Raw genomic sequence first — 15369 nt, 5'->3', positions numbered from 1 at the left:
CTGTGGGACCTCGGGGCTGAGTTCAGGTTGTGAGGCTTGGTGACAGGCATGAACACCCGCTAAGCCATCCTGCTCGCCCCCTTCTGTATTTTTAGCACTACACTTTTTTGATTTTTAAGGGCAGGTGGGGGCACTATGGGTAAAGGGGGCTTGCTGCCAAGCCCGAGGACCTGAGAAAGATTCCTGGAGCCCGAGTAGTGAAGGGGAGAATGACCTTGCCCGTTGCCCTCTGACCTCGCCATGAGTGCTGGGGCATGAACCCTCCCCACTAACTAATGTTAAAAGTAAATGAGTTAAAAAATAAGTATGTTGGGCTGGAGAGATGCCTCGGCCATTAAAGGGTAGGCGCACAACCAAAAATACAAAAAGTAAGTGTGTTATAAAAACGGCAGTGCCGGGTTGGGGATTTAGCTCAGTGGTAGAGCACTTGCCTAGCAAGCACAAGGCCCTGGGTTCGATCCTCAGCTCAAAAAAACAAAACAAAACAAACAACTGGCAATGTTGTGTGCAGAGGCTGTAGAAAGAAAATCCATTGGGATTGGCTTCTGCTTCGTTCAGAAATCTCAGAGCAACTGGGTAGAAATGCAGTCTTTCTCTGCAATGCATTTTCTTTCAAGATTATCTGTTTAGAGAATGTGTGCAGGTTAGAGGACAAGTCTTCGGGATCCGGTTCTCTCCCTCCACCTTGTTGAGGCATACTCTCTCACTCTTCCCCCCTCCCCCCCCCTCCCCTCCCCTCCCCTCCCCTCCCCTCCGTTCCTTTTTTTGTTTTTTGGAGACAGGGTTTCTCTGTGTAGCCCCGACTGTCCTAGAACTCGCTCTGTAGACCAGGCTGGCCTTGAACTCAGAGATACGCCTGCCTCTGCCTCCTGAGTGCTGGGGTTAACTTTTTCTTTTTTTAAACATGAATTTAGTGTGTGTGTGGTGTGTTGGCATATATAGAAGTCAGAGGACAACTTGTCTGAGTCAGTTCATTTATTTTTCTATTTTATTTTATTTAATTAATTTTTTTAAAGATAGGTTTCTCTGTGTAGTTTTGGTACCTGTCCTGGAACTTGCTCTGTAGGCCCGGCTGGCCTCGAACTCACAGAGATTCACCTTCCTCTGCCTCCCAAGTCTCTGCTGGGATTAAAGGTGTGTACCACTACCCCCTGACATCAGTCCATTTCTTAATTATTGTGTGGGTTCTGGGGTTCAAACTCAGGTCATAAGGTTTGCATGGCAAATGCTTTTACCCACTAAGTCATTTCCACCATAATTAATTTTCTTAATTTAAGGAATTATATTTAAGTTCCTTTATTAAAAGAAGTCAATCTTTAGCACCATTGAAGAATTGGTCAGGAGACAAAGGTCAGGAGATCATATTCCTTTATTACATACATGAAATATAAAAACAAATTCACAAAGCAATATATATATATTTTTTGTGAGTCCACAGGACCTCAGGGAAAAATATGCTCCGGATATGAACCTAAAGTTTCGGCACTGTGGTTCCTGGTTTGTAAATTCAAGTACAGTAGAAACTGTATGCAGCGTGGCTATGTCTGGATAAAGAAAATGAAAGATAATGAAAAACAGTAATCTGGTGAACTATCACATATGCTGTGTTAGGAAACGGGTAAATGTCATGACCATGTACTGTTAATAAAAGAAGGATGAGAACTGGTCCAATGTTCATGTTTAAATACTAAACATAAAAATAGAACAAATTCTGTGTTTACAATCATTTTCCAAGTGTGTACAAGTGCATCCCAAATAAATGAGCCTTTTGGACAGAGAATGTCTACTTCCCCTTTATGCAGACATCTCTCTCCATTTATGGTCTCTTTCTCTTGTTTTAAAGTCTCTCTAGCTCTTTCTTTTTTAGGTTTCATCAAGACCAGTCCCTTGTGATCTAGCCTCTCACCCCAAACAGAGACTTCACACAAACATTCTCCTTGTAGGTTGTTGCCTCTCTACAGCGTTTCTCCCGTGGCTCGAGCTGAACAGCGTGGTTCTCTTTCTCCGTGGTGCCTGTGTCCGCCACAGTGGCAAGACTTGTGTGTCAGCAGCAGGTCTTCACTCAGCCCTCTCTTCTCTTCCTGTCTCCAGACTTTCACAACACAGTGGTAGGTAAAGTGCTTTTTCACACGAGGAAATACTATATATACACGGAGAAGTTCCTTTCACGTCCCACACACCCAAGTCCACACACAGCACACAAGACAAGGTTCTTTTTAAGAAACACCTTTCCTGATGGTAGAGTTGGGGGCAGGGGATCCCTAAAATCTCATTAATTCCTTAAATACCATCAAATACAATGTCAACGACATATCTAAAGCTGGGAGGAGACCTCGTCAGGGACATGACCCTTTAAAGGGTGAGTGCTGAGTATCACATCGCTATTGAAGGATTCTCCAGAGCTATGCCATTTGGAGCCAGTTCCACAGGAAGCAGCTATCAGCTCAGGGGCTTTCGTTTCTCTTTATGAAACAAAACTGTATTTAAATACAGATCCAGAACAGATGGGTCAGACAAGGCCTAGGCATTTGGAACATTTTTTCCCCCTACATTTTGGCACTTAAAAAATATTCCAGTTTCATCCCGAGGCGTCTTTTTCGTTCCGCGGTCTGTCTTCCCAAGGAGAGCCATTGTGAGCTCCCCAGCTTGGCTGTTACTTACACTCTTTTCTTAAGATATGCATGACTCTTCTCCCAAGAGCCGGTTTCCAGCGCTGGACGAAGCTCTTCATATTCACAACCAGTTTGCCTGTTCTCACGTCCTCGTGTCCAGCTACCAGGTATTCCAGACCTGAAGAGGAGATGCGCACATTATACTCTGTTAAAGAAGGGGATGTGACTCCGGTGATCTCATACATTCCCGGTTCATAGTTTTATATACGCATGGATAAAACAGAGGGTCATAAACAGTAAGAGCTGGCCTGTAGTGTTGATTATGTACCAAATACGGTACACATATTATCTTGTGTGACCTTGCTAGAGACTTAAAAAATAAGGATCATGTCTCTCCTCTTGTACAAATGAGAAACGGAGGCTCAGAAGTTAGGAAACTTCTTCAGTTCCTCCTACTCAGTGGCGGTATCATCACTCAAACTTGGGGCTGTCTGATTCTTGACCCGTGTATCTTTCCACTCTGAGCGAGAGAGAAGTGAGAGATCAGTGGGCACTGGACACATGCATATTCCCTGGAGATCACTGTGTGTGGTGGCAGCAATTAAGAGTCACTTTATTGGGTTGGGGATTTAGCTCAGTGGTAGAGCACTTGCCTAGTAAGCGCAAGGCCCTGGGTTCGATCCTCAGCTCCAAAAAAAAAAAAGAGTCACTTTACACCTAGCAGTGGTGGTGCATACCTTTAATCCCAGGACTTGGGAGGCAGAGACAGGTGGATCTCTAAATTCAAGGCCAGCCTGATCTGCAAAGCAAGTTCCAGGATAGCCAGGGCTACACAGAGAAACCCTTTGTCTCAAAACAAACAAACAAACAAACAAACAAACAAATAAAATAAACACAAAAACAAAACAAAAAAAGAACTTTACAAAAGTAAAGCATCTATTTGGAAAATGTTAGAAGTAGCCGTGAGTGACATAAATTCTCTCTGTACAGTTGTGTTTCAGAAATGAATACAAGAAGCTTGTTTGTAAACAAAATAAAGCAAAAATAAAAATGAAAAAAATTGATGAGGCTTTGACCACATTTAGTGCTGCCCTTAAAAAAAAAATTCAGGCTTTGAGTAAAATATTTTGGCTAAGAAATGCACAGAGAGATGGATTGTCTCTTTATGTATTAGTGAAGGAAATGAAAATACCCCTCAGTACATATTTGTAATGGTGTCAATTTTGATATTTAGAAATGATTTTATAAAATATAAGATTAGAAAAATAATTATGCTTATAACTTTCTAAGAAAAAGAGCTATATATACTGTAAAATTTTAATTAAAACACTAGATGTTAAAAATCAAATAAGTATCAGTTTAAATTTATGAGCCATGTGTAGAGATGCATGACTGTAATTCTAGTTATTATAGCTAGTTGGGATGCTAAGGCAAGGGGATCCTAAGTTTGAGGTCACCTGGGCAATTTAGCAAGACTTTCCTCAAAATAACAAGGACTTCAGATGGAGCTCAGAGGTAGACTCTTGCCTGGTAATGCACAATGACCTAGTTTTTTTGTTTGTTTATTTGTTCTGGGTTTGTGTGTGTGTGTGTGTGTGTGTGTGTGTGTGTGTGTATGTGTGTATCTTACTATCGTCTACTACTCATCTATCTATCTATCTATCTATCTATCTATCTATCATCTATTCCCTATCTATCTATCTACCTACCTATCTACCTACCTACCTACCTATCTAGCTATTTATTTTTTGGTTTTTCGAGACAGGGTTTCTCTGTGTAGTTTTCGTGCCTGTCCTGGATCTCACTCTGTAGACCACGCTGGCCTCGAACTCACAGAGATCCACCTGGCTCTGCTTCCTGAGTGCTGAGATTTAAGGCGTGTGCCTCCATTGCCCAGCTTTGTCTACTATTTAAATAATACAGCTCTCTCTTTACAAATACAATAAACATTTTAAAACTTGTATATGTATATATCTTGTTATTGCCTAATGTTTAAATAATAAAGTTCTCTTTTACAAAAACTTCAGGGCTTTTGGGATGCCTCAGTGCTTAAGAGCTAACAGAGGACCCTGGTTCGATTCCCAACACCCACGAGGCAGCTCACACCCATCTGTAACTCCAGTTCCAGGAGACCTGACAGTTTCTTCTGGCCTCTGTGCACTGCATGAATGTGGTGCACAGATATGTATGCAGGCAAAACACAAATACACAAGATAGGCTTAAAATAATAATAATAATAATAATAATAATAATAATAATAATAATAATAATAATAAAAACCTTGTAGTTCAAGACCAGTATTTAAGATTACTTTAAAGCTGTAAGAACAAATAGCACAGGAATTTACCATTTAAAGTATCAATATAAAACTAATATAAATGATACTGAATAAACCCCTAACGTGCGGAAGTAGAATCAAACCATAACTTAACACACTGTCTTCTTTTACATTCCTTAGTAGCATTTACATTTAATCTATCTTTACAGTTGGATGTCTGCTTTGTTCTGTGTTTAAAGGCACGATGTTTTTTATCTATAGAATAAAGGGAGTGTACTTTGGTGCTGGCACTGGTATTCAAAGGTTGGTGAAACGGATGCGTGAGTCACAGAGGACTAGGCTGGCGTGGATGGCCAGTAGATCACTCTCTTTCAAAGGCAGCGCGGGAGGTAAGTTGAGGTGTAAGGTTTCAGAGTTTTGTTTTTTGTTTTTATCAGCCTTCTATGGTTTCCATCATTAAACTTGTAAAAATGGAAAAACAAAAGCAAAATGAAACAGTGTCTGGTTTTGCTTTGGCAGCTTCCAGATTTTTCTTCAAAGCAAGTAAACATGTTTTCAAGAATTCTTTGAATAATTGAGCTTATGTTTTCAATTGTGATGAGCTCAGTTGGTTCTGTGATTTTGGCAAAAACCTGAGCAGGAAATATAGCTCACTTCCTGGAGGGTGGCTCAGATAGTCAAAGCTTTTGTTTTTAATGTCATTCTGCAAAACTGGACATACTTTTCTCTTTTCCTTTTGCCAAGATAATAGAAAATTGCTCATAAGAGCCTTAAGCACAGATCACTGGGAAACAGAATTTAAATGAATGACTCTTGGTTTCCGGTGTTCAAAAATCCAAGATTCTTACTCATTCTTCGGATTTATGCTTTGGAACTATTTATCTTTATAATTTTTTTAAAAAAAATACCTTTCCTTCTATCTTATTGAAATTTAAATGAAATTAAGTAAAATATTAGAGGGATGAAAGAAGTTATAAGGAATTAGTTAACCTGAGAAACCTATTTTTATTTTAAATTACCGTTTAAGTGTTTAGATTAAGGGGTTATTTTACTTATTTTTCTCGTTATCTGTTTCTCTTAATTTGTTGATTAAAAACACAGAAGAGTTCTTTCAAACATAACTGTGCTTTCCTGACTTGTAAGGGGAATGAATACATTAGATCTGGGATATAAATTATGCACCTGTCTATAGCACGAACAGGAAACCATGAAATTTATGAACAGGGAAGCAGGCTTTTAGAATCTATCATTTCAGCGCTATATTATATTTGGGTGCTAATGCTGGACGGGCATTGAAGATATACTGTGATCAGAAATCTATATCCTGTCTTCAGATTAGCAAGGGGGTCAGAGAAGTAGCCGAGGACACAGCACGTGAGGTGTATGATTACACGTAGGATACAGTTTTGGGTATCCTTAGCAGAGTTCTTACACACCCTGATGGAAGGTTGTCACAGGAGGATCTGAGCTGGTCCTCCATTCTGAAAGTCACATTGCCAGAGGCCTATCTTTATAGAATCACGAAGGTCAGAGACTGATGTCACCACCACCACCCCCTCTGCCGTATGTTTTTAAGGTTCAAATCAAATCTTGCTCCCGTTCCAAGTTTCTCTAAGATTGCGTTTAAATAATTTTCCCCTGCTGTTTCTCCTTTGAAACCAGAATGATCATTTCATGAAAAACAACATGATGAAAAGTTGGGAGTTGTTTTCCGTCCAGGAGAAACAGCTGCTTCTCAGGCAACAGTCAAAAGGGTTTCAGAGTCCATTGCACAGATGGGCTTTTGCGCTGGCGCTTCCTTTGGGAACAGGTTCTCACAGACCGGGACCCAGCTTCCAAATAACGCACAAGCAGCAGATAAGCACAGGAAAGTCCTGTGGGCGCAGCTGGCACCTGGAACCAATCTGAGGCTTCTCTTTCAGGGCAGAAAGTATTATCCTGCTGGATTTGAAAATATTTTATGTTTCTAGAGCACATGGAGAAAATTGGGTTTCATATTTCTTAAATGTCAGTTCAAAGAACTCCTTTTGGATTTTACCCAGGATTCAGAAGGTAAACGGAGAGATGATCTTACGGAGTTTTGGTTCAGAGGATGAAGAGACAGACAGCCAATATGCAGAGACAAGGGTCACAAGATTGATTAATTAAGTCTAATTAGTGCTCACCTGGGTTGAGGATTGGACATGTGCAACCTCTGTTGGTCCAGGACTCTGGATAAAGCGTTCTCTTGCCTCTTAAGATCTTCAGTTTCGTAGACTGTAAGACTTTTTTTATCTTCACATTGACCTCAGCATGTGAGCCTTTATCATGAGCTGATAAAATCTTGATTTTTAACACTGGAACAACACAATTCCAAAAGTTTAAAAAACATACAGATTTCATGCTGTCTTTTGAAATTTGAACTATTGGAAGATTCATTTCCAAGTGTGATGAAACAGTGAAGTGATGAAAGTCAGAATATGGAAATTTGCTTTAAAAAAATCATGAGGCTCTTTCATTTTCAGTGATTTAACCTCATTTATATTTTATTTTCTCTTTATTAGGCAATTTCAACTTTTGCCCGCTCCCATATTGTGGAAAGATATTATCCATTGCTTTCTGCAAATAAAATTTTAAGTATGTTCAGCTGAGCCGGGCATGGTGGCACACACTTTTAATTTCTGTACTCGAGGCAGAGGTGGGTGGATGGATCTCTGAGTTCAAGGCCAGCTGGGTCTACAAAGTGAGTTCCAGTACAGCCAGGGCTACACAGAGAAACCCTGTCTCAAAAACAAACAAACAAAACAAAAAAGTATATTCATATATCAAAACTATAAAGAAAGAATAAATAGGAAGTTGAACTATTGTCCTGACTGTTATTTAGATTCTGTGGTTTGCTGTATATGATATTATGACAGAGAACAAAATGCCGTGATAGAGTATACTTTACATCACTTTACAGATGTTATATAGCATTATCACTATTTACTGTTCTTTGGAGTATAATGTAAGCTGACTAGGTGAGGTAGACTGCTCTCCTACATGATGATAGGACTGTTGTATTCCTTTTATTTGATTTATTTTTAAGATTTATTTATTTTTATCTTATATGTATGAGTGTTTGCCTGTATGTGTGTGCACCATATGTGTGCCTGGTGCCTATGGAGGCCAGAAGAGGGCGTCAGTTCCCCCTGGAGCTAGAGTCACAGACAGTTGTGAGCTACTATATGCATGCTGGGAAGTGAACCCTGGTCCGCTGCTAGTCCAGCAAATGCTCTTAACTGCTGACTCATCTCTCCAGACTCTTATTTTAATGTTTAATAATTGAATAATATTTCTAAATTGATACATAGAAATTATACATACTTATGGGATTCTATGTGATATTTTAATATATACATTGTAAAGTGTCGACCTGTTCAAACATTCACCATCCCTCTGTATTGAGAACACCTACAGTCCTTTTCCCCATCTCTGTTGGGGAACATTATTTTGTGTGTTACTTCTGTTCATGTTGCATTTGTTGGACTCTGTGAAGCTGTGTTACTGTACCTGTCTAAAACACCTGATGGTCTTGTAAAGGGTTGAACAGCCAATAGCAAGGCAGGAGAAAGGATAGGTAGGGCTGGCAGGCAAAGAGAATAAATAGAAAGAGAAATCTGAGGAAAAAAGATCAAAGAAGGAGCCAGAGAAGGAGGAGGACTCCAGGGACCAGCCACCCAGCTACACAGCCAGCCACGGAGTAAGAGTAAGATTTACAGAAGTAAGAGAATGGGAAAAGCCCAGAGGAAAAAGGTAGAGATAATTGAAGGTTAAGAAAAGCTGGCAAGAAACAAGCCAAACTATGGCCGAGCATTCATAATTAAGGATAAGTCTCTATGTGTGATTTATTTGGGAGCTGGGTGGCAGGCCCCCCAGAAGAGTAAAAAAAACAACAACAACAACACCTCTCTCTGCAATATACAGTGTAATACTAATATGATCTATAATCACATTATGATTACAGACCTCCAATATTCTGCTTGACTTCTGATTCTACTATGGCCTGTCTATGAAATATATGTGGCTAGAAGTTAAGTACTGAAGTATGTTGGGGTAGGGAAGAGAGTAGACATAATGAACACTAGAATATAATTTTCTGTATCACTAAGAGAGTGCCTACAGATTTTGATAGACAAATGTGTGTAATGAGAGAACCCTACCTCAGCTGATTCCATATTTCGAGAACACCACATCAGACAGCTGTCTTCACAGACTCATCAAGGATCAGAATGAATCTAGTCTTACAGGTTTTAAGAAATTAAGTGAACTTGAGTTCACATGCCTGGGTGCTTGGCTCCTGATGAAATGAAGTTGTGTGTGTACACAGAGAGCACATAGCACGGTGCCTGGTGAACATGATTACCCCATCACCTGTAAGCTCAAAGACGGCAGGGACCTGGCTCCCTCACTACCATAATTCCATTCAACAAATACTTGAAACAGGAAAAAACAAAAGAATAAATCAAGTAGATTGCCCCCACTGTGCTAGAGAATAAATTCCTTTTGCTTTAGTAGACTTTCAAGTTTTTTCTTCTATTGACCAAATTGAAAAGTGAATAGAAGGGAAGCATGCTTGTTTGCCCTCCCACGCCCACCCTTCAGACAGGGTTCCTCTGTGTAACAGACCTGGCCGTCTTGGAACTCGCTCTATAGACCAGACTGGCCTCCGAGCTAGAGATCTGCCTGCCCTACCTTCTGAGGGCTGGAATTAAAGGCCTGTGACACCACGCCTTGTAATTTTAGATAAGATTTAGATGTCTTTTAAAGACTATTTACAACTTAATTCTTGGAAGATTAAAAACAATGTTATCAAGAATGGAAATGTGGGCAGCCTTGGTGGCTCCCAGCACTTGGGTGGCAGAGGCAGGCAGATCTCTGTGACTTGGAGGCCAGCATGGTACTAAGTTTGGTAGTATTAAGCCAGCATGGTACTAAGTTTCAGGCCAGCTAAGAACAACAAACAATATCAAGAATGAAAATACTCCACTTGGTTTTGGGAGTCATGACTGAAAAACTTTCTCTTTATTCAAGTGCATATTTTCATCCATATAAACTGTGTGGGCAATTAAAAAGTCTCGTCAAGGATGTGTTGGCAAAGTAAGGTGCCCTAATATATTTCATAGTGAATACAGAGCCATTTGGAGTTTGATGTTAGTAATAGTCACTATTTAGAGAAACTCCATTTTTGTTTCTCCATATGCTGTATTTTTTGGGGGGAGGCATTTGAATGGTAAAGAATGTCTAGAGGTATATCGGGGGCCAGACCTAGGTAATCCTCAATCTTTTTGTTTTGTTTAATTTTGTTTTTCGAGACAGGGTTTCTCTGTGTAGCCCTGGCTGTCCTGGAACTCGCTCTGTAGCCCAGGCTGGCCTCAAACTCACAGAGATCCACCTGCCTCTGCCTCCTGAGTGCTGGGATTAAAGGCGTGTGCCCTCATCACCTGGCTGAATCATCAATCTTAATGCCTCACAAACAGCCATCTTAACATTTCCCAAGCATCTTATGTGCTACAGAATCTCATCAGCCTCTGGTTTCCTTAGGAAGCTCTGTACTTAGTTTGAATAGGATGTATACAAGCATCGAGGACTTCAAACTCACCATATGAATACTTCATTCCACAGAATGCCTTGGGGTTTCCTAACACTTGTTCCTTACATTCACATTTACCTACATAAAGTAAATGAAAAATTGTGTTACAGGAGTGGTGGGGGGTTTCAGTAGGCAAATCCAGATAAACAGTTTACTCCTTTATCAATTCATATAACATCTGTAAGGATTAAGCAGTCATGAAAATAATTTAAAAGAAGTAAAGTCTCTTTCAAATGGAATTGCCTACCATCTAATAAAATATCGACCTAAGTAAAATATGGAAGATAAAGTCAATATCAAATTCCGATGCATAAACTGATGTTGTGATAAATACGGTCCATGTCAATACTCCATGTTAATAAGAAGGAACAGCTAAAAGTAAATCTGTAGAAAAGTAACTAAGCATATTAATTATCCAGTTTACAATTATGTCAACAAAAATCAAATACTTTGTAGTCCATTGAAAGTAACTGGATACCTTCCGACCTGCTAGGCACGGTGATGTCATTTAGAGCACATATTATGAGCAAGATACAATTCTTGCCTGTGGTCTGCAATTTGGCAAGTAAAGTATAAAAAAAATGACTAAGTGGTCTAAGGTAGAAGTACAACATGCTTAGGAGGGAGGATCCCACGTTTGGCAAGATGAGAAAAGCCTTCCTGGCTGAAGAAGCTAGAATTGTCTTCTACAAAGAGGATAGAGCAGCTTCTTCCAACAGTTGAAATTGTCTGTTAGAACGGTTGCATGTGAGAGAATTGCCTGGCCCCACAGAAGACTTTCAAAACACCTTTGAACAAAAATGAACATCGTGAAAATCAAGTTTTCAGTTAATGACAGAGGATTGAGAGAACACTAACCGAAACAGGGACATTGTGTGTGTGTGGGGGGAGCATTTCAGGACTTTATAGTTTTCAAGGCTTTAGTGGCGACCATCTATCTAGTTTGTTGCTTTAAAGGACGTAGAGCAGTCCTAGCTCTCGGGAGGGAGAAGCAGCTGGAATCAGAACTCAGTAGAAGCAAGAATTGGGGGGGAGGGGGGCACCAGAGACCCAGGGAGTGGAGTGGTGGGGTAGTCTTTCCTACAGCTTTGCCTCGAGCCACACACCCTGTCCTGGGCCGACTTAGTCACCACTGGTGTAACACTCACGTTCCAGAGCCAGAGAAAACACTGGCTTGAGAGAGGAACGGTGGCTTCTCGTAGCAAAACCGAGGGGCACTAACCCAGACGGAACGGGGGAAGGGAGAAAAACGGATCTGGCCAGACCGGAAGGACAATGGTCTAGGACAAGGAGGATACGAATGTTGACAGAACATCTGGGCAGAAATGCCAATCCAGTGAGAGTGGTGTGGAAACCTCTGGACTATCAGCTACCGCCACCCTTGCTACACAAAAGAGGGTAAGAGTTACAAGAGGGAAAGTCCCAAGTAGAATTAAAGAGTGGGAAAGAGGAGTTGAAGGCGCTTAAAATCCGTAATTGTGATTTGCTTATCATCTAAACACAGCAGAGGAGCTCATTCAGAAACTGCACTAAGTGAATGGCCCATGGCCTCTGGCAACTGCATTGAAGCAGGGAGTGTGTTGTTTTAAAAATGATAAGACCCCTTGCTTAGCTCCTGAACCGCGCATGTGCAGTCACGCGGCTGGAGTGGTCGCTGAGTCCTAACAGAGTGCTCTAGCTTACCATGCTACCATAAAACCTAAGGGAACTCCCGAGTGAATGACGGATGCCATTCCAAACCACAAAGCTCTCCTGTCGGTCCTCTGGGCAGCACACAGGTCTGTCATTGGAAGGTCTGTCTTTGGCTTCTTGACACACTGAGTTCAAGCATTAACATGCACCGGTCAAGCTGGGGTTCGGTGGGGGAATTTAGGTTGTCTCAGCTACTCAGAAGGCTGAGCCCAAGGGACTGTTTGAGCCTAGGAGTTCACGCCCAGCCTGGGTATGTCATGAGAGCCAGTTTCAGAGAACAATATTACTCATTTGTCAGGACTTAAGAAATCTGGAAATGGAAAAGGCCGGATTAGTTACAGTAGGTCTCGAGAACATTTTGAAAAATGAACATTGCTCACGGGTCTCTGGTACTAGTTAAAGCCAGGTCTGTCATTTGGGAAGCCAGAGTTCACATCTGGTATTTTCTACCTCACAAGTGGTAGAAATGATAGATTAGAGGGTTGGGAATGAACTCAGCCGTAGAAATCTTTGCCTACCAAGTACAAGGCTCAGGGCTTCGTCTCTGGCACTGAGAAGGGTGAGAGGAGAAGGGAGGGAGGGAGGGAAGGAGAAAAAGAGAGGAAGGAGGAGGGAGGAAGAGAAAAAAGAGAGGAATTAGGATTTTGTGACAAGTACCAGTATTTGTTGGTATATTGCTGTATAGTAGTAGCCAAAAGCTTTTAACGGTGTTTACTGTAGATCGGTAGACAGGTAGGCAGCTAGATTCAAGGATGAGCAGGCTTTCAAAGTGCTTAAGAAACTGGCTGTCACTTTTTGTTGAAGAAAGGTACCCAGGAGCACTGAGCTACACCCAAAGAGAATGTTGAAGCAAAGCTGTCTTTCTCCCTTGGGAACTCATCCAGATGGATCCCAGAGGCTCCCTGGGGACATCCCCAGCCTAACAGCTGTGGGGACACTTTATGTGCTCACTGGGCATGTTGCCATCTCCCTAATAACATGCACAATGGGCTTAGTGGCTGTCCTGTAGTCCAAATGACCTGATTATTACAGATTTGGTCCAGCAGGCAGTTACAGACTAGAAGTCACGGTCACAGGAAAGTGGAAGAGAGCTTTGGGAGTGGTTACTAAAGGGATAAAATGTGGACTACATAACATGGACATTTGTCTTCTTTCTCAGATGCTTTGAAAAAAGATAAATCAGAGGGCCAAGCATGGCAAACACCTGTAATTCCAGTACTTGGGAGGAAGAGACCAGGGTTGGCAGCCAGTTCCAGGCCAAGCTGGCCTATACAATCAGACTTTGTCTCAAACATAAATAAATAGATAAGACAACCTATTATTTCCTTATATTTCCTATCTTCTTTCTATTTTAAGTTAAAATGAGACCACTAGGAAAATTGTTATGACATTATATTTAGTGAAAAATCAGAACTACAAATACCAGTGCTTCTCAAATTTCATTTCATGGATCTTTTTGTTGTTATTGTTGAGATAGTGTTGCTCTGTGTAGCCCTGGCTATCCTAGGGCCTGCTATGTAGACCAGGCTGGACTTGAACTCATAGAGATGCTCATACCTCTGTCACCCAAATGCTGGGCTAGAGGCTTGTGTTACCATGCCTACCTTGAATCTTTAAAAAAATAAACTTGATTACAGAAAGAAAAAAAGAAAAACCCTTGCCAAAAAAAAAAAAAAAATTCACACACCAAAATTCTTAGTTCTTGGGCTATAAGTTCCCTATGAAAATGTGCTCAAACAATGGTTTCTTCATTATCTAAAGTATAGATTGAATTAAATGACAGCTTTAAATTTCTCTGAAAATAATAAAATATTGGGAAAATGTTATAATGGAGCAATACAGCTTTGTAAATTCCTACTTGCTTTAGTTAGGGTTTCAATTGCTGTGAAGAGACACCATGACCACAGCTACTTTTATAAAGGAAAACATTTCATTGAGGCTGGCTTACAGTTTCAGTGGTTTCATCCCCTGTCATCATGGCGGGTGAGAAAGCCAAGCAGCCACCATGACAGGCTCCTAATAACTCAGTTAAGAACTAGGCCTCAGTTCCTGTTTCTTGAAACTGAACAGGCAGTTTCTGAGGAAGCCACAAAGGACAATCAATCTTCAACACCCCTAATAGCAGGGATGAGAGAGATAGGTACCAAGCCTGGGCCATTGGACCAGTCCCCACAGTCAGTGGCTCAAGGTAATAACCAAATAAGGAGAAAACCTGGGACTTGGCCAGGCCTGCCCCCAAAATGGAAAACTGTAGCCTTAACCAGCCCCTGATAGCCCTAGCTAATTAGAATGTACTAATATGGTTGCCACTTGCGTAAGCCAGTCATATCTGAGATGACCTAACTGTCCCTGAAACTCCCCTTAGCTGTGCTTAAAAGGAGCCTGTGAGTTTCTCTCAGGGTGGCCACTTTGCCTTTGTGTAGGATGTGCAGCCCCAGCATGCTGGTACCTTTATTCTCGAGATAATAAACACTCTTGCTGATTGCATACATGGATGGTGGTCTTTTGTGGGACTTCTCCAGGACCCTAACAATGGGGAAACATGGTGGCATGAAGGCAGGCATGATGCTGGAGAAGGAGCTGAGAGTTCTACATCTTGATCCACAGGCAAGAGGAAATGAACTGTCTACCACACTGAGTATAGCTTGAGCAAAGGAGACCTCAAAGCCCACCCCCACAGTGATACCCTTTCTCCTACAAGGCCACACCTACTCCAGCGAAGCCTCACCTCCTAACAGTGCCACTCCCTTTGGGAGCCATTTTCTTTCTAACCACCACAATACTCAAATACATTTTCAGCTTTATTAATTTGTTTATTTATGCATATGTATGTGTGCATATTGAGGGGTATCTGTGTGTATGTGTGTGGTATGTGTGTGTGTGTGGTAGAGGCTAGTGTCAATGTCAAGTGTCTTCAGTTGTACCTCATTTTGGGGGACAGAGTTCTTCTCACTAAACTTGGAGCTCGCTGGGAACAGCCAGATTTCCTGGCCAGCTAGCCTGAGGTATCCTGTCAGCCCTTTTCCTTCCTCCAAGTGTAGGGATGACAGGTGTGTGCCAGGGTGGGTTTTGTTTGTTTTGTTTTTTAAATGCTTGTTCTGGGAGATTGTTGTGTAACAGTTTCCTCTGAGATTGAAACATTCAGTCCAGCAGGGAAGCTCCCTCAGCAGGAAGGT

The 15369-nt window shown here is 41.3% G+C and overlaps 1 protein-coding gene across 3 annotated transcripts in view; it reads right to left on the bottom strand.

The window, feature by feature from the left end:
• Positions 1-1351: 1351 nt before the first annotated feature.
• Positions 1352-15369, bottom strand: part of Ntn4 (netrin 4) — a 108174-nt gene continuing 94156 nt past the window's right edge. For 2 of the 3 annotated variants that reach the window (XM_036169802.1, XM_036169804.1), the window contains exons 8-10: positions 10511-10579; positions 7056-7226; positions 1352-2790 (exon numbers count right to left, since the gene is read on the bottom strand). In XM_036169802.1, coding sequence (XP_036025695.1) covers positions 2654-2790; positions 7056-7226; positions 10511-10579 — 377 coding nt within the window. In that variant the 3' untranslated portion in view covers positions 1352-2653. The remainder of the gene's footprint in view (positions 2791-7055; positions 7227-10510; positions 10580-15369) is intronic. The other variant, XM_036169805.1, reaches the window with a different exon arrangement.

The sequence above is a fragment of the Onychomys torridus genome, chromosome 20 (assembly GCF_903995425.1).
Source record: "Onychomys torridus chromosome 20, mOncTor1.1, whole genome shotgun sequence".
Lineage (NCBI taxonomy): Eukaryota > Metazoa > Chordata > Mammalia > Rodentia > Cricetidae > Onychomys > Onychomys torridus.
The sequence above is the reverse complement of the archived record's forward strand: the minus strand, read 5'-3'. Positions and strand labels throughout refer to the sequence as shown.